The sequence below is a fragment of the Pararge aegeria genome, chromosome 19 (genome assembly GCF_905163445.1).
Source record: "Pararge aegeria chromosome 19, ilParAegt1.1, whole genome shotgun sequence".
Classification (NCBI taxonomy): Eukaryota; Metazoa; Arthropoda; class Insecta; order Lepidoptera; family Nymphalidae; genus Pararge; species Pararge aegeria.
In genome coordinates, this window is record NC_053198.1 from 4348630 (window position 1) to 4367539 (window position 18910).

General features: G+C 37.3%; 1 protein-coding gene across 3 annotated transcripts in view; it reads left to right on the plus strand.

The window, feature by feature from the left end:
- The window catches only part of LOC120632065 (proteasome activator complex subunit 4A-like), a 38675-nt gene extending 23043 nt beyond the window's left edge, over positions 1–15632 (plus strand). For all 3 annotated transcript variants that reach the window (XM_039901837.1, XM_039901836.1, XM_039901838.1), the window contains 12 exons: positions 473–717; positions 1851–1978; positions 3558–3746; positions 4679–4874; positions 5319–5518; positions 6325–6443; positions 7719–7852; positions 9297–9466; positions 10901–11054; positions 13103–13297; positions 14249–14424; positions 15200–15632. In XM_039901837.1, coding sequence (XP_039757771.1) covers positions 473–717; positions 1851–1978; positions 3558–3746; positions 4679–4874; positions 5319–5518; positions 6325–6443; positions 7719–7852; positions 9297–9466; positions 10901–11054; positions 13103–13297; positions 14249–14424; positions 15200–15574 — 2281 coding nt within the window. In that variant the 3' untranslated portion in view covers positions 15575–15632. The remainder of the gene's footprint in view (positions 1–472; positions 718–1850; positions 1979–3557; positions 3747–4678; positions 4875–5318; positions 5519–6324; positions 6444–7718; positions 7853–9296; positions 9467–10900; positions 11055–13102; positions 13298–14248; positions 14425–15199) is intronic.
- Positions 15633–18910: the final 3278 nt, after the last annotated feature.

The following is an 18910-nucleotide window of genomic DNA, read 5'->3' on the forward strand; positions in this document are numbered from 1 at the left end:
TATATATTGCGCGTGTGTATTTCACTGAACGGCTGACGCCTCCTAGACGGCTGGACCGATATGAATGAATTTTTTGGTATACGTTTGGGTGGCACCCTGGATGGTTTAGATTCACAAATTAGCCCGACAGATGGCACTGGGGTCCGCTAGTAAATTTATATATTCTTTATATTGTGATTGACGGCCAATTGGCGCAGAGTGCAGCGACCCTGTTTTCTGAGTCCAAGGCCGTGTGTTCGATCTGTATGTTATTTATTTATTTTCTTTGTAACACCCTTTTTTGTTCATTTGTTATAGAAAATATTTATCAGACATCTCAGTACCCATAACACAAGCTACGCTTACGCTATGTGTGTACTGTCGTAGTATATTTATTTTGTTGTAATAGTTTTAAGTTGAATGTTTTCTCTACTAAGCTAATTTTTGTAATTCTTTTGAGCAATAAAGCTCTTAAACTTAAACTATTTTGCAGACAATGGCGTCGTCTTGAACTGGCAATGCAGATGCTGACGTACTGCCCCCTGGTTCAAACCCACTACCCCGCTCGGGCGGTTCGTCTCATGGTGCGATCGTTGCTGCACGACGACATCGCGGTGCGCCGTACCGCGCAAAAGCTGACGATGTATGCGCTGAAGCAGAGGAAGAATAAAATAAAGAAGATCGACATTGATCCGTATGAATTTGCGGGATTGCCTAGACCTGAGAAACATATACCAGGTGATTGCACTATCTTATCTTACTTGTTATTTACTTATCAAGACACCGGTTTCGCTTGATTGTCTTGCTTTAGCATAGGCCTCCCCCAGGTTCTTCCACTGTGCAATCCCTGGTATTTCATAAAAAAATACCAGTGATTACACTAATCTACCTTTATTTATTACTAGCTTTAGCCTGCGACTTCGTCCGCGTTTGTTTTGTTTTACATCCCGTAGGGTTTTTTGTCTTAAATAAATACACTCATCGCCATCTAGCCCCAAAGTAAGCGTAGTGTTATGGGTACTAAGATAACTGATGAATATATTTTAGGAATAATATACATAAATACTTATAATAAACGATAGATGCGCCGTTTGGCGCAGTGGTCAGCAACCCTGCTTTCTGAGTACATAATTGTTCTGTATTATCAATAGTTTTCTCAGCGCACGCCAACTAATGAATTTCATAGGCAAATTTGTGCTACTTACGGGTTACTTTATTGCAATTTTCTTAACGATCTCCAATTTTAATGAAAATAAATCATAGGTTATGTTACTTCATGATAGTTCAGCTTTCTTTTGGCGAAGAAATCGGTCCAGTACTTCCGGAGCATATTGGGTACAAAAAAAATCATTCCTCTTAATATTAATGTCCCTCATTCTACACTGTAGGAATTTAGCTTTAATCAAAAATTTTATTATAGTAGGTAGGCGTACATCTTTTAAGCTCTTGATACTTTCGTTCTTAGTAAGCTAGTTCGACGCCGGGGTAATTTTTGTTAGGTTTTTCCACTAAATATATGTACCTAAGAAAAACAAAAATTGGCACAATGCGGGATCGAACCTAAAACCTCGTCAAAATTATATACTGACTAGCGGACCCCAGCGCCATCTGTCGGGCTAATTTGTGAATCTAAACCATCCAGGGTGCCACCCAAACGCTTACCAAAATATTCATTCAAATCGGTCCAGCCGTCTAAGAGGAGTTCAGTGACATACACACGCACACAAGAAATATATATATATTTAAATATATATATATATATATATATATAAGTTTATTATATAAATATTTCGAGAGTAAAAACCGCGAGGATTTTTGACGCAGTGCGGGCTAACAAGATCCAAGGAATGAGATTAGGTTTTCTCTTTCAGGTTACAGGAAGGACCTCGAATGGGCCATCTGGTCCGAAGACAAGGAAATAAAATCCGACGAAGAGTGGGATAGGCCGTGGTTGCGTGACTATACTTTCGGATTCTTTGCGTGGCCTAAGAAACTGAAGGTAATATTGTACAAGCAAGATTATTATGTGTTTTTATTAAGCAATAGCTTTTACTCGCGGCGTCGCCCGCGTATATTTTGAATCTTTGAAGATTCCGCGGCGTTGATTGTCTTCGATTATCCAGTTATTCCTGTAACACACACGTCTGTCTACTATTATTTTTTCCTATTATTTTGGATTTCTGACTACCGAAATAAGTGGGTTGATATTTTTAACATTTTTGAAGGACTGTATAAGAATGATAATGATTGATGAAATGATAAGGTACTTTAGGTACCTACAGTTAAGTTTATCGACACAGTAAGTGTTACTTGTATGTTCATCGTATCGCCCTACTCTTCCTTACAATATTATGTGTAATACCCCAACTTTTTTGTCCCAAATAATTGTTTTCTGTCCCAAATGAATAAAATAAAAATAAAATATATAAAACTATTTAAGTTTGTGCAATTGAATTGCTTTCATAATATGATATCTCACTTGGGGCAGGAACCCCACTGTATAATACTGAAACTTCTTGCTGTCGCTAAGCATCATTGCTGTGTTCCGTTCTGAAGAGCTTGGTTGCCGATAATAACAGACGCGTAGTTTAACAACTACGCCTCAAGTTGATGGATACTGGGCACTTTCTAGGACGTATTTATTGCATGCCCTGTGAAATGTTGCTCTGTTTTTAAGGTATGGTCCATCTGATTGGCCCAAAAATTTATTATTACCATAAAAAATAAATAAAAAATTACTCAAATGATTCAAGGTTGCGGGCAACAACGAGTGAAATTTTTCTCTATTTTTAGGCATTGGTTCAACAATTATTCCAATGCAAAAATAAATAAAAGAAATAACTATTTCTTGAGTGCCTACCGTAGGTATGTGTCACCTATCCTGAGTTATGGCCTTATATTGTGGGGTAACTCACCAGATTTAAAAAGAGTATTCAGTAAAAAAAAGTGTCAGGGCAATAACTGGGGCACATCTTTTGGATAGTGCAAAACCAATCTTTAAAAGACAATACCCTGCATGTACATTAAGGAAATGCGCCTATTTGTAAAAAAGTATGGAAATTACTTTAGAACTAAAAAAGAACAGCAGGCGAAGGATTGTAGGTGCGGTAATAAATTAGTATGGCCCAAAGTAAACCTCACTTTATATCAAAGAAATGTTTATTGTATGACAATAACAATTTATAACAAATTACTTTAATTGACATACGAGTACCTCTACCTAAATTTCTGGCTTATGCTTCGTCAGTTTTATTCAGTAGCAATATCTAAAATTAAAGGTTTAAATTATTGTGTTTCTAGTTTTATATTTTGGTTTACTTTATATTATTTAATTTTAAGATGACATTGTTATTTAATTACACATTTTTGATACCTTAACTTTCTGAAATTTTGTATAGAATGGAAAAATAATTTTATAATTAAGGTGTTATTATAACTTGCATGCCATATAATAATGGCAGATTGCAGCACGGAATTTAGTATGTTTTATGAAGAGATCAAATTTGTTAACCTCCAATTACGCAAATAAAGATGTGAATTTGAATTTAACCGAATAATTATATATACCATGATTCCAGGTTGCGGCACCAACAAGTGAGCAGAAATATTCACTAGACACTCCCGCAGAGGAAATGGAGGAAGGCGAACGCTATTTGTTTGAGTTCTTCAGTGACGACGCCAACATCGACCGCCTCACGGGCTTCTTCACTGTCGAGGAGAAGAAGGGCAAAGACAAGTTCAGCGGTATACGTTTTTCCATGTTTCGGGTAAGTTTCCTTAAAATCGGAATATATCAAAGTTTTTAGAATCTACGATAGGGTTTATTGGACTGTATTAAAAATATGTTGTGCTTGTGTAATCTTTATAGATTTCACTACTATTTTATATCACAAATATATATAGTATATAGTATTTCTATAATTTTTTTTTTTTTTGAGATTTTTGTATGCAATCAACGTATCAAAAGTACGTATGTGCTTGTTTGACTTTCACCATAGTGCTCACCACTTCTCACTATGAGGATACAAATACTACGAATGGAAAGAAAAACATTTATGATTAAATTATTTTGTAAATGGAATCAAACTAAACAGTTGTTTTAGTTTGATTCCATTTACTAAAATTAGCCCGCTTTGAAGACTTTGACTTTATCTCTATCTACTATCGGAGTCGAGGAAAATAATATTTTTGATAATTTATATAATTATCATCAATAGTTGATAAGGCAGAAATTATATTAATTTTAATCTCTTATCATAATCTTTAGCCTTTTCTCTGATCTTAAATAAAATTATGGTGAATAGATGACCGATTAATTTTGCTCTAATGCAAATAATAGTATAAAAAACACGCTTTTATAAATAAACTAAACTTTGGTTTTTATACCAAGTGTGTTATTTAGTTCTTTTTGAACTATTAATTTATTATGAAGGAACAATTTGACCTTACTTACAATAATCTTTGTTGTTGACATGATTATAGTCGCGGTCATCAACTCCTTGTTTAAAATATGGTATTGCTATTGTTAGAAATAACTTTATTACTGGTACCTTAAGAGACATAATCGCGCGGGACAGCGTAGGGTCTCTCGAATTCTCGGGACGTACCTACAAAATTATACATGTTTTTAATACTAAAATAATTTGTGACTCGTTTTGTTTCGAGGCCGCTAATTGTTTGATGATGATGAATTTACTAGATGGCGTTCGCGCAATTCGGCGAGCGTGTGTATAGCAGACTGATGTCGCACGCGGTCCGCTGTGCGGGCGATACGCAAGAGGCGCCGCAGCGGTTTGCGGCCGAGCTGGCCGCAGCCGCACTGCGTGCGCCGCGGTACTGGCCGAGAAACCGCGCGCTGGCCCTGCAGAAAACCGCTATGGAAGTCATTAAAAAAGGTAATTTTTTTAACTTCACTGTCACGTTCCGCTTAAGCCGAGCGTGCAAGCGAGAGCGCGGAACAAGCGATAGAGAGGCGTTCGGCTTGTGACGCAAGTGTTTTCATAGAACCTTATCACGTGAAATAATCGTCCGTAAACCGACTTTACAGACAACTATTTTTTTTTATATAGTTCCATTAGTGGCTTTTTGTTTACCTACTACAAAAACTGCTTGCAAAAAAGCTGATTTCAGGCAAATCAGTTTAGGAGTTTTTTTTTTTTACCAGTAATCCATACATCCTCACGATCGTAAACGTTTATAATATTGGATGAATTTATATCGAAAAGATATTTTTAGGGCTAACGTCAGTGACTGCCTTTTTTTTACCAGTAATCCATACATCCTGACGATCGTAAACGTTTATAATATTGGATGAATTTATATCGAAAAGATATTTTTAGGGCTCACGTCAGTGACCGCCGAAACAATGGAAGACTGGGGCACTTGCGTGGCCACTGGAGTGGAGAAGTTAGACCCCATCCGCGGCAGTGAAGTGTTGAAGAAACTGCTTCAGCTATGCGCCCCGCCGCCCGCTGTGGGGGACGTTGACCCAGATCATCACACCTCATTCGTAGTTTGCGCGAGGCTTTATGCCCTACAGGTGAGTTGACTCTTAGAATTTGAACCCCAGAATCAAGAACATACAGAATCCTCATTCAGCCATTATTGCATGCAGTGCATTGTGTACAAAAACAGAGAAGACAATAGATATATTTAAAGACAAACTACCCAACTTCAAAAATCAGCTACTTAAAATACTTGGCTAGTCAGATTTTGTTTGTTTAGTGAATTAATTATTGTTTTTTCTTTCTTTTTAAAATAATGAATATAGAATTGGTTTGCTTATTTTTCCTTTTGTATAATGTTGTATATTTATTTACAATTTTCATTTTTTTTCTTTTCGTGTTACTGTTTTCTTACTCTTGCTCACTTCACACTCTCGGAATGTTGCTAGATCACAAACTTGTTCCATTTTCTTCCAAAGTTGAGTGGTTTATGATGCTTCAATATTAGTCGTGCACACGGATTATGTTTGTTCTTAATTCTGTGGTCTACTAGATAATTTATTTTTTTGTTGTCGAATTTACAGAAAGATTGCTTTAGCGTTTCAGTACGTTGTCGCGTAGAAACCCTTTAGGGTTTAATACCCCGCTTCCATTTTCATCCATCAGTTACCAGCAGGTGTAGTTCCTGTCAGGGGCTATCTCTACCAAGCCAAAGCCAAACATTTCTTCATTCAAATGGGACATACATGGCATTTCTAATGTGTACGTTACATAAAACTGTGTACATAGTAGTGAGATGATGGCGATCTTGTATAGTTGTACTGTGGCAAAATAAAAATTTAATGGTAGACAAAAACATTTTTTTTTTTAACTTTTATTCATGTACATGAATATTATACAGGGTGCTCTCGGATCGATGACTTGGCGAACGGCCCCACTGGCCGCGGACTTGCTAAAGCGACTGGACGCAGCCAACTTTATACAGCATCCCTACCAGAATGTCCGAGAAACTGTTGGAAGGTAATATTAATTATAGGACTACTATTAAATCAAATCTTTTAACATAACAAGTAAGCTTTAGATTTTAGGGTAATTTAATCTACAAAAAAAACCATAAACCATATCTAATAGTAGAGAGGTATTTAGAGCTCCGATCCACCACACTGCTCTAATGTAGGTTGGCGGGCTTCTTCTTTAGATTGTTACATGTTGTTGTGGATTTCCAAGTTTTCTTTGTCTCCAGGATGCAATATATCTCTGTACTAAAATGCGTTAAGATTGAGCCACAGCTATAAAATTCAAATTCAAGCTTCATTCATTTTAGGTAGGCCTAATATAAGCACTTTTGAAACGTCAAGTCAGTCTGTTTTTAGTGACTCTACCACCGGTTGGGAAGTCAGATTCTACCGAGAAAAAGGCAAGAAACTCAGCAGTTGCTCTTTTACATTTTACATTTTAACATTCATTTTTCTTTATCTTGTGAGAGATGAAAGCGGAGCCGGATGCTTCCAAGCAACCTTGTCATCTAGAAATTCATCAATTGTATAGTAACCTCGCTGTAATAAATGTAGTAGTATATATACTTGTACTAAAGTACAAATTTTATTATAATCCTGCATTAGCTATTCATTTTTCCAGGATACAAATTATATGCCCGTCACCGGGATGCGATATTTCTGTGTGCCAAATTTAATTTAGATCTGTGCAGCGATTGAGCGAACATAAGTTATAAACAAACAAACAGACATACTTTCACTTTAACAGCATTAGTATAGAGAACTAAATTTATTGTAAGGATTTAATAGAAATTGACTTAACCTTGCCCCGGAGAGCACGTTAAGACATCGGTGCTAAAGCCTACCAATTTGGAGCATCGTGGTGGGTCTGTGCTCTAAAACCGTCACCCCTACGATAGACTAGGTCTGTGTGCGGCCTTAAAAGTGTGGACTATACACTGAAGCGGTGATATGAGTAGGGTGTCGTCACTCTCGGGGTGCCGAGTTCGAATCCCAGCACGCACTTCTAACTTTTCTTAGTTATGTTCGTTTTAAGTAATTAAAATATCACTCGCTTCAACGCTGAGGGAAAACATTGCGAGGAAACCTGCATTCCTGAGAGTTCTCCATAATGTTCTCAAAGGTGTGTGGAGTCCAATTCGCACTGGGCCAGCGTGTTTGACTACGGCTATAACCCCCTTCTATTTCTGGGAGGAGACCCGTGCCCTGTAGTTGGCCGGTAATGGTTTGATATGATGATGATGATACAAGGAAGTCTCAAGGTCACCATTTCCCACAGTATACTGATGACGATCTTCGACACGGAGCTGGTATTCCCTGGAGGCAGTAGCGGTAGGGCGCCTCGCCTTGAGGACTTCATCGCTGAAATCAAACCCAGGCTGGAGGCATTGTACGATGAAAATGGAGACATCGGTATGTATAAGATCCCATTCCTAAGGCTCCGTACCAAAATGGTAAAAATTGAACCCTCATGGTACTGTACTACTTTGTCTTTGAGTGATGGAATTCGAAGTAGATTCTTTATATTTCTTTCTTTTAAATTATGTATTAAAATCTACTTATATATATGTGTTATATATTTATATATGACGTATATTTATTTAAATTATCTATGTATTTGTATCTTTACATTTTGGTATTTATGTATATATGTGTATTGACGGCCGATTGGCGCAGTTTTCAGCGACCCTGCTTTCTGAGTCCAAGGCCGTGGGTTAGATTCCCACAACTGGAAAATGTTTGTGTGATGAGCATGAATGTTTTTCAGTGTCTGGGTGTTTATATGTATATTCTAAGTATTTATGTATATTATTGATAAACATATTCATCAGTCATCTCAGTACCCATAACACAAGCTACACTTACTTTGGGGCTAGATGGTGATGCGTGAGTTGTAAAAAAAAAATATTCTATCAACACTCTTGGCACTATCCCGTTCTCTTGCTGTAAGTCCTATCTACAAAGGTTGCCTGTAAGAGATTGCTTGCAGCAATAAGGCCGCCTTTGCATGTCTAAATTGTGTACTGTATACTCCTAACTGTTTCTTTTCCTGTGTGTTATACGTGCAATAAAGTGTTTCTTCTTCTTCTTCTTTTTTGTCTATTGCAGTAACAAATCAGGGATATCGGTTTAATACAATTGCCATACTCCTAACAGGCTAGCCCGTTACATTCTTAGAAAAGAGAATTTAAAAAAAACAATAAATTAAACTTATTACAAATTCGTAATTTATTCAATTTATTAATAACTAAAACGGGAGACATAAAAAGTTCATCATTTATTTCATCGTTCATTATTAGAATTATTTTTACTGCGCCCCGCGGTGTAACCCGCGGTTAATAAGAGGTTTGGTTAGTTAATTTGTGTGTGAATATAGTACTATTATTACCGTAAACGACCCTTACGGGAATTTGATATTTTTACAGGATCAAAAAGCTGTGTAATTTCAAAATTCTAGCCAATTGATTGCTTAGGCAGGGCGCGAAGGTAGGACAGTCAGACAAACACACTTTCGCGTCGTATGTATTTATTTGAGGTCGGTCAAATTGACAACCTCCTTTATTTTATTTTATTTATGTACTAGATATTCAATGAAACAAACAGTACTTTTACACATGCCGTATTTTTATATAACATAAACAAATGCAGTTTCCATAACTTAAACGATACCATTAACCACAATTGCTTAGGCATTATAAAGCGAAAACAAAATAAAATTAAAACAAAAACTTTAAAAGCTTATAATACTTATTTTAACGTGAAAAATTTCCGTATCACAATATTTGCTGATGAAAACATTGCACGGTTTTGTTAAAAAAAATATAAAAATTAATTTGCGTTGTAATTATTGTTCTAGTGATAAAAACGGCCGCGTCCCTGATGGGTCCGTGCGCGTCGCAGGACACGTGCGTGTCACCCGCGCCGCCGGTGGTGGCCGGGCCCGCCATGCCACTCACCGTGATGCCCGCGAACCCGCACCTGGTGAGGCTGGCCACGGACACCTCCCACGCGGAACACACCCACCAGGTAACCATTATAGCCAGTGCACACCAGGGATGCTGGAATGGCAGCACCGCACTGGTAAACGCAGCGTTAATCACCCCCGACGAGGTGGACGGACGACATTAGGCTGTTAAGCGATAAGGCCGCCTTTTGTATTCTACTCCAGTTTTTGTGTTTCTCTCTATTCGTCCTTTATTTTTCTAACTGTGTAATGGTGCACTGGACGTCTATCGGTTGATATAATGATGATAACGATGACACCAGGATGGCACGACATGTTACTCGCACCTATCTGCTCTTCCAAATGTCCGCCAATGCTCGCAGAGTCGATAAAGCTTACCCGTCTGTTAATAAAAACCATTTCTAAATTTAAGAAAAAATGTGAATGCAATAATTTAAACATTAGAAGTAAGAATAAACTTACAGTGCAATATACTAGTTTACATAAAATTCATAATTCATTTGAAGGAAATTGCATACAATTCTACAATAAACTACCCACTTTTTAAGAGACATCTTGGAGATGTCTCTTATAAAGTTCAGTTTGTATTAAACGTAAGCTTATAGAAAAGTCCTATTATAGTATAAAGGATTACGTAATCGATAAAATAGCTTGAGTGTGAATTATTGCTCTAAGCAGGTTATTCTTTTAATAATTTTAAATGACATTGTGAGATGGTGATAACAAAAAAAAACACCCGGCTAAGTTTGTTGTGGGCTTCTTCTTAGACCAGGACGCGTTTGGAACCCTCGTAGCTTTAGTTTTAAGTTTACGAATGTGGTTATGCCATCATCTCACTACCGTGTAATTCTTATGTACGCATCAAAAGTGCCGCCTATGGGCCTACTTGAATAAAGATATTTTTGACTTTGAATTTGACTTCTTCTTCTCTCTGGAAAGTTTCCGCACGTAAGCACTTCGCATGTTTTACGTCGAAATTTCCCGTTGTTGCTCGCTATTCCAGCCATCCAAGCTCATTCCAGAAACCTAGCATACCGCCCAGATTGCTAATGACTTTTGGTATAGTGGCTGGTTATCTCAGGTAGATCTCGCGTTGCTCTGTCACGCCCGTGCACTCACGCGTCACGTGCGCAAGAAGAAAAGAACATTTTTCAAGGTCATGCACTTCGGGCGCTTTCAATAGGTTACCTAGTTCCTCGCCTTATTAATGAATTACCTTACGCCTTATTAATGTACAAGACGATATCAATCCTTGTAATATTAAGAAAAAACTGAAATTCTTCTTTTTGAGTCACTTGTGATCATTTTTATACGCAACATGGTAAAGTGGCAATAATGTTCTGTAGTTAACGTACCTAGACTTGATTCTCTGTTAGCATATATAACAAACCTGGGTGGTTTTATGATGCTTCTATAAGCCTGTTTTCTAGCTATAAGTATTTTTTTGGAAACTTGTATGTAAATAAATAAATAATAATAATAATCGTATTTGTCAGACGGAGGGTACAACGGACCCGGTGGAGGCGGAGGGCGACGAGACGCGAGTGGACAAACAGCTGGTAGAACGCCTCGACACTGCGCTACGACTGTCCGGCGACGCGGCGCCTGCGCAGCGCCATCACGCACGCGCCGTTAACCTACTCACCACCGGTAAATACGTTACTAGCAGTGCCAAGTAGCTTTATCATTTTTACTTCTTTCTTCCCGCTACGGAAATTAAAATTTTTCAAAAGTGAAGAAGAAGGGAAGTTATTGGTTTCACCCCGTTTTTCGAAAATCGAGTTTTCATCAGATGTCGACGTTTTGAGGTCCTAGCTTTCCTGACTATTCCCGCGATGGTGTCATGATGGTCATCATGTCTGTATGTATGTATGTATGTATGTATGTAGGTATGTATGTGTGTGTGTGTGTGTGTGTGTGTGTGTGTGTGTGTAAGAGTATGTAAACTCTCATAACTTTTGAACGGCTTGGCCGATTGGATCGCGATTGGCGGCATTCGAAAGGGCATGACTAAACTTAAATTTTCTACAATTTCGACATCGATTCGGACCGATAGATTCCGAAAAATCTCAAAAATAAAAATTTTGAAAAAATTTTTTTAGAATAACTTTTAAACGGGTCTACCGATCGATCCCAAAAACTAATCAGCTCTTAAGCTTGATATAAAATCGGTTGATCCGTTCGAGAGATATCGAAAACGAAAAATTCCGAAAAAAGTGTTTTTTTAGAATAATATTGAAAATTTTCGTCTTATCTCAAAGAATTAGTTATGAATAATTTTTTTTTAAATTTTTCAAAACGAATAAATAATTTAAATTGCAAATGTAATCCCAAAGCAACATTAATAAACAGTACATATCTATATTATTTTCGTCAAAAATCCCTCAGTGCCTGAAGACGAAAGTCTTCGAACAGTGCGTGTTGCCAGTGATGACCTATGGCTCTGAAACATGGTCGTTAACTATGGGCCTCATAAGAAGGCTTAGAGTCACTCAGCGGGCGATGGAGAGAGCTATGCTCGGAGTATCTCTACGCGATCGAATAAGAAATGTGGAGATTCGTAGAAGAACCAAAGTTACCGACATAGCTCAACGAGTCGCGAAGCTTAAGTGGCAATGGGCCGGGCACATAGTTCGGAGAAAGGATGGACGTTGGGGTCCCAAGGTGCTGGAATGGCAGCCCCGTACTGGTAAGCGCAGCGTTGGTCGACCCCCAACGAGGTGGACAGACGACATTAAGCGCGTCGCAGGTAGCCGTTGGATCCAAGCGGCTCAGAATCGTGGAACTTGGAACTCCCTACAAAAGACCTATGTCCAGCAGTGGACGTCTATCGGTTGATGTGATGATGATGATGATGATCTATATTAAAATTGATGCCGTATTCATGATGAAGTATGGTTTAGTGTAATTGCTCGAAAAAGGATAAGAAGACATACCACAGGTTCTTCGGATTGTGTCGATGGGTTCAACTGCCATATTTGACGCCGTAAATGTCGCTCGCGCGTCATCTTATTTAGCCATTTATACCCAGTGGTCAGCTGGCATCATTCGAGTCGCAGGGAGCCGCTGGACCCAAGTATCACAATCACCGTGTTATTTATTTAGAACTCCCTACAAAAGACATGTCACAGACATACAGCAGTGGAACTTATTCGGCTGATATGAAAAATAGGAAGATAGATAGAGAGATATTATTTATTGTGCACAAATCCATTAAAAACAATGCACATACAGCATAATAATATCTTCACAAACATTGGTATTGCAGAGGCAGAGCTAAAAAATAGAGGTCAGTTCCGGACTTGCATTAAAATTTAACTAAAATAATATATAATAAATATACTGCGACTAAATTCAAAATTAATTTATTTCAAGAAGGCCTACTTTATAAGCTATTTTGAAACGTCAAGTATGTCTGTCTGTAGTGCTCTCTCGCCGGTTCGGAAAGCAGATTCTACTGACAATACACACATCCCCATCTAGCCTTAAAGTGAATGTAGCTTGTGTTCTGGGTACTAAGATGACTGATGAATATTAAATAGTTACAATTTACAGGAAACACCCAACATTAATGTTCAACACACAAACATTTTCCAGTTGTGAGAATAGAACCCACAGCCTGGGACTCGGAAAGTAGGGTATCTGCTCACTGCGACAATCGGCCGTCTAAATCTATTGTATTCTGTTTATAAACATAGTTCTCCGCGCCTGCATGGGCGTGATCGTCCGCGGCGTCAGCGGCAACACAGAGACGCATTACGAGCTCGTGAGCACGGCATGCGCTTTGGCCGCACGCGGTCCGCCGCAACCGCACGAAGAACTCCCGCGAGCCGCAGGGGGTTTCCTAGCGAGCTTGGCCCTCGCGAACCACTCCTACAAGGCCTTCGATAAAGGTTAGTTCTAGATTAAAGGAATAAAATTATGAATGCTTCGTACCATCCGCATCAATGGCGTAAGAGACAGCTAGAAAAGAGATTACCAGCAATCTCATTTCTGGAATTAAAAAGGTAATTTTTGAATCGAAAATCAATAAAAAACTCATAGATGAGGAAATTATTAAATCGGATGGTTTTTTGTTGTATTTTTTTTTTTTGGTTCGAATAGGCTTATCACGAAATGGTGCCTATGAAATTTTATATAGATCCAATGAAGTTTCGATGCTGACTGCATGCATCTTAAAAACATTTCATCGAATTAATCGCGGTTGCTTTTCTCAGAAGTCTGTTTTTAGCGCTAACCTTACCCTATTACTAAAACTCCACTGTTTTACCCTCTGTCTGTCGGTCCGTGTTTCGCTAAACTATATGTCATGAACTGTGTTAGACAGTTGAAACTTTCACAGTTGAAACTTTCACAGATAACGTATTTCTGTTGCCTCAATATATTAAGCCAGACCGTACTAATAGGAAGATCTTCCTCCGAGCGTGTAGGTGTTGTATGCTCGGGGACCGAGGTCCAACTATTTGACTTTGGAAGTTGTTGGTCATTATTTGTAAAAACTTCGCTAGTGCGATGCAGGATATTTGTGGCGCCATCTAGTTTAGTAATGTGGAGTCCCACAACAAATCATTATCATCGTATGAACCCATTATTGGCCCACTACAAGACACGGGTCTCCTCCTACAATGAGAAGGGTTTAGGCCGTAGTCCACCACGCTGGCCCAGTGCGTATTGGTGGGCACAACCAATACTAAGAAATATTTAAGGGGGCTATACCCTACAACGGATATGATTATTTTGACGTTTTCATAGATAATTTAATTCCGCACGGAAACCTTCGTGCGCAACAACGACTCTCACATGGATGTTGTTTTTTTTTTAAGTTTTTTATCATGTTATTGTAGCTTTGGAAGTGCTAGAGTCCCTGGCGGAAGGTCGGTCCTGGTGGGCGCGGTTGGCGTGCTTGGAGTTCGCGCAGCCGCTTTTGTTCTACGGGCTGCCGATGTTGTGCGCGCAAGCTGACAGAGCGGTGCGCGCGGAGCGTTTCGCACTCAAACTGATGAGGGACCCTCGGGTTGAGGTGAGTTGACAACATATTTTTCATCTCCAAAAAAAAAATAAAAGAACAAAATTCATTTATTTCAATATAAGCACTTTTGAAACGTCAAGTATGTCTGTTTGTAGTGACTCTATCACCGGTTCGGAAGGCAGATTCTTCCGAGAAAAAGCCGGCAAGAAACTCAGCAGTTGCTCTTTTCCAATATCAACAATTTACATTTTACATTTTAAAATTCATTTTTCTATCTCGTGAGAGATGAAAGCTGAGCCGGATGCTTCCAAGCAACCTTGTCATTAAGAAATTCATCAATTTTATAATAACCTCGATGTAATAAATGTGTTTTATGACGTTACGAGTATGGCCATTACACCCATGAGTGTTTTTGCGGTAAATATTATGGCGAACGAAGTAATCACCATCATCTTGCAATTATGTAAACATATATGTATGAACGCTTCATAAGTGCCTGTTATAGGCCTTGAGTATCAGTGTGAAGCCATGAACGGCTTTTTTAAATCTTTCAAGATCTTCTCAGCTCGGTAGTTTTATGGGCTTTAAAATCTTATGACCATCTCCAGGATGCAAGCTATACAGGGTTAATAGGTTACTTTTAATTTTAGGAACTACAAGGCCGTCAGATTTCTGCTATTTTTATTTATCCCAGTATATGTACCAACTTTCAGCAAGATCACTGCATTACCGAAGATATATAGCAAAAAACCATTTCACATTTTTTACTTTATTTTTTTGCTTGGTATTTGGAACACTTTAAATTTGTTGTATTTGTTTACTCCAGGTCCGACAGGCTGCTGCAAAACTACTAACAGGCCTTATGCACTGTCGCGCTTTACCTGATGAGGCAAAAACCTTGAAGGCCCTCACACGAAGTTGTAGGTCCAAGGAGTTGGTCGAACGACATTGCGGAGTACTCGGTTTATGTGGCTACTTATCCTCAAGGCCATACAGCCTTGGTCCAAGACTTGGTGATGTTTTGGCGGAATTGGCGAGGCATACGAGTGCACCTGATCCAATACCCGCTACGATTAGGACAGCATTAGCTGATTTTAGGAGGACCCACCAAGATGACTGGTCCAAACATAGAGAGCAGCTTACTGAAGAAGAACTAGATTTATTGGCAGATTTGACGTCACCGCCCTCTTATTGCGCTTAAACAGCATTTTAATAGCAAAGTTAAGGTTACGGAGACTTTTCATTTTCATACAAACGTACTAGCAAAAACTTACGATATAGTGACTGCATAAGCAAAGAAGAAACGAAGTAAAAATTGCGGATATCACAATTGTTATTACTTTTATGTATGGTACATTGTGTTACAAATGTTGGTATTATAACCAACAATGGAAACGTCATCCAATTAGACGGGATACAATCATCACACTGTGTCATAGTTTTGCAGTAGGGAGAATGATCTCACTTCTGATAATATACATAAAGCTTGACACTCAGCCCGCTTGATTAGTCTAAAGTAGCCAAAATACAGCACATTTTATGACAGATATATTGTGACCCTTGTCAGTTTCAAATAGATGTAGTAGACAATAGACTTAAAAGTTACTCTCTCTTCTTTAATGTTATAGTCTGTCTATAATAATCTATGTCAAAAATAATGAATGTTAAGACATTATTTTTTTACTGTCACTGCAACACTATATTGTTTTATTTCATTTGCTTGTACATAAAATTAATATTATTGCATATGTACAAATAGGTTGCAAAAATAAACTGAATTGACATGAGAAAATATCAAGCTTTTAAAAAAATGGGCCTGAAATAGTTTTTTGAGTACTTTAGCAATTTTTGCTATTTATACAAATAATATGGTTAAAAAAAGTTCAAAGTCTTTGCAGTGGGGATCTACATCCCTTAGTAGCAATGGGTGTTTGTATAAATATAGCAAAATAAATGGCTTAAAAGAACTTAGAGGTTCATTGTTGTATTGCTCATTATTATGTCTGTATAATAAGCAAAATTAAAACGCTTTACTTCAAGCTGTAATATAGGATTTCACTGTTATTGCTTAACGTCATCACTTTTGTTCCTCTCTGGCGCTGAATTACTTATGATTTCATTTCACCTGTTGGAACAATGAGGTTCGGTTGATATGTCATTGCAGGGTGCATATTCTGAGATTTTCTACCTACGTTTACTTATTTCCTGCAGGCGTAAATCTTGGAATCTTTCCTGTCAAACGTTACTATGGTATTTTTTGCATGAGTTTATTCACCCAGAATTTATTGATAGTCTAGTTTCCCAGTTGTAAAACTAGGTGGCACTCTTTCGATTCCATGCAGATTGTAGTCGACTCTCAAGCTATCGCATCAGTAAATGTAGGTAGAAAATCGCACACTATGCACTCTGAAGGCTGCCCAGCTGATGTTAATTCTGCGATTGACCATAATAATATAATTTTATTTAGATTGACCATAATAATTTAATTAGCTTTGAGTGTATATAAATTCCATACACAGGGAAGAGTGGTACGGTTCTAATACATTGTTGTAATATTTTTGCATGTGGTGATAGTTTTTTTTTATTTTTTAACTAGATACTTACGATGGCAAAATGAAACTTACTTGGAATGTTGCAATGAACTGTGTTTTTTTAAATAGGAAAAAATTGTTGTTATAACCGGCGCCATTAAAGAATAGATTTTTAAATGGCGACCAATGTCGTGATTTGCCTTTTGATAGCACTACATCGGACGCTTTTTATAAATATATTATTTAATGGCGTCTTTGGATTTCTGTACAGTGTGCGTAATTTAAAATTGGTTCCGTTTTCAACTCGTAGATGTTATTGCCTATAGAGTTCTTACTGTCCTACAATAGCATTTTCACCGGAATTTTGTCCATTGTCAGTATGGTTCAAATGAGCAACCTTAAATTAGACAGCTATATGTTATCTGGAATTAAGATACCTGGTACGAAAATTACTCTATAAGGAACTAAAAGTTATTTTTGAGCGAAATATTATATATTACTAAATACCTAGTTTAACGTGCCTAGAGTATAACTGCATTGTACCTTTTTTTTTTCAATTTCCTCGCTTGATTAGATATTAACATGAAGCAGTCCAATTATTATCTTGTAGAGATAACTGTTTGGCCACCTCTTTTGGTGTTAAACAAAGAATAACAGGAATAAAAATATACAAAATCCGACCTTAGTATAGCTAGTTCTACCATTAATTTTTCTTTGCAAATAGGAAAACAGACTGTACATAGTACACAGTTATTTTGAGTAAATACTTACAAATAGCTGCATACTAAAATAAACTAACGTTTGTTTAATTATTAAAGGGTATGGTAAATATACCTGCCATACTACCTTACAGACTTTTGATAGTGTTAACCTACACTTGGAGGAAATTTTTAAATGCATATAAAAATTGTTAACTTTTAGTGTAATGTCTCTAGAATAGGTTTTTAATGTTCATGGTTGCGCTTTAATTTAGTTATTCTTTGTTTAGATTCTAGGGGCAATAGCATATGAGCTATTTTCAACGTGTTATGTAGTCATTATAATAATTATATTTCTTTACATATTATCAAAATTAAGCTTAATTTGCTATACTCCGCGAAAAGCAGGAGAATCTGTGTGGTGTAATTTATAATTTCTTCAATCCTTATACTCAACACCAAACAGATCTTCGGCAATATACCCTCTACGCACGTTTCGCTCCGAAACCGGAGCATCCTCAGGAGATGTTGACTTCACAATGAATAATTGTTAAGCAAATGGAGTATAGCAAATTAAGCTTAATTTTGATAATATATCATGGATTTCCGCAAAGTAACGCCTGCTTCTATCCAATATTTATTTACATTCAAAACAGTTATAATAAACGAAAGTAGACTGCTCATAATGTTAGGTTATACAAAATATACCTCACAATAATAAATATAATCGATTTTTTTAATGACGATGTATATATTATACCAGTATGTTACAATAATTATAATTATTATTTTTAATGCATTTGTTTTTGCATAAATGTGTATACATGTCTATTTGTTGGATGTAAATTAGATTCGGATTATCTTTATAATTTTAGTATTGTTTTAAATTTTTCTAAAGATCTGTAAGGTTGTTTTAAAAAAAAAAAGAGAATCTAAAGTTGGTGTAATGTTATAGGCGTATAATAAAAATAAATACCCATTAAAGAGTTTAATTTATAAAAAACTAGCCTTCTGCTGATCCAATTAGTTAAAATCCGCCCACCATCTATGTCTGATTTAAATCACTTATCTGGAAAAGCTTAACGCTGTCTGTCCGCTCATACGTCAATATTATTATTGTCTGTTGTCACTATATTCTGCATTATTGAAGGTGGTGCTAATTTATGTGTTGTTGAACCAAGTTGGGTCAGAGCACCAAAGGAGGTTGAGGTGGCCCTTCTACTTTGTCCGTTATTACTATAGAAAAGTTTGTATAAATCTACAATTGTCACTACAATTAGACTCTAAAACTTGACAGTCATTGAATAA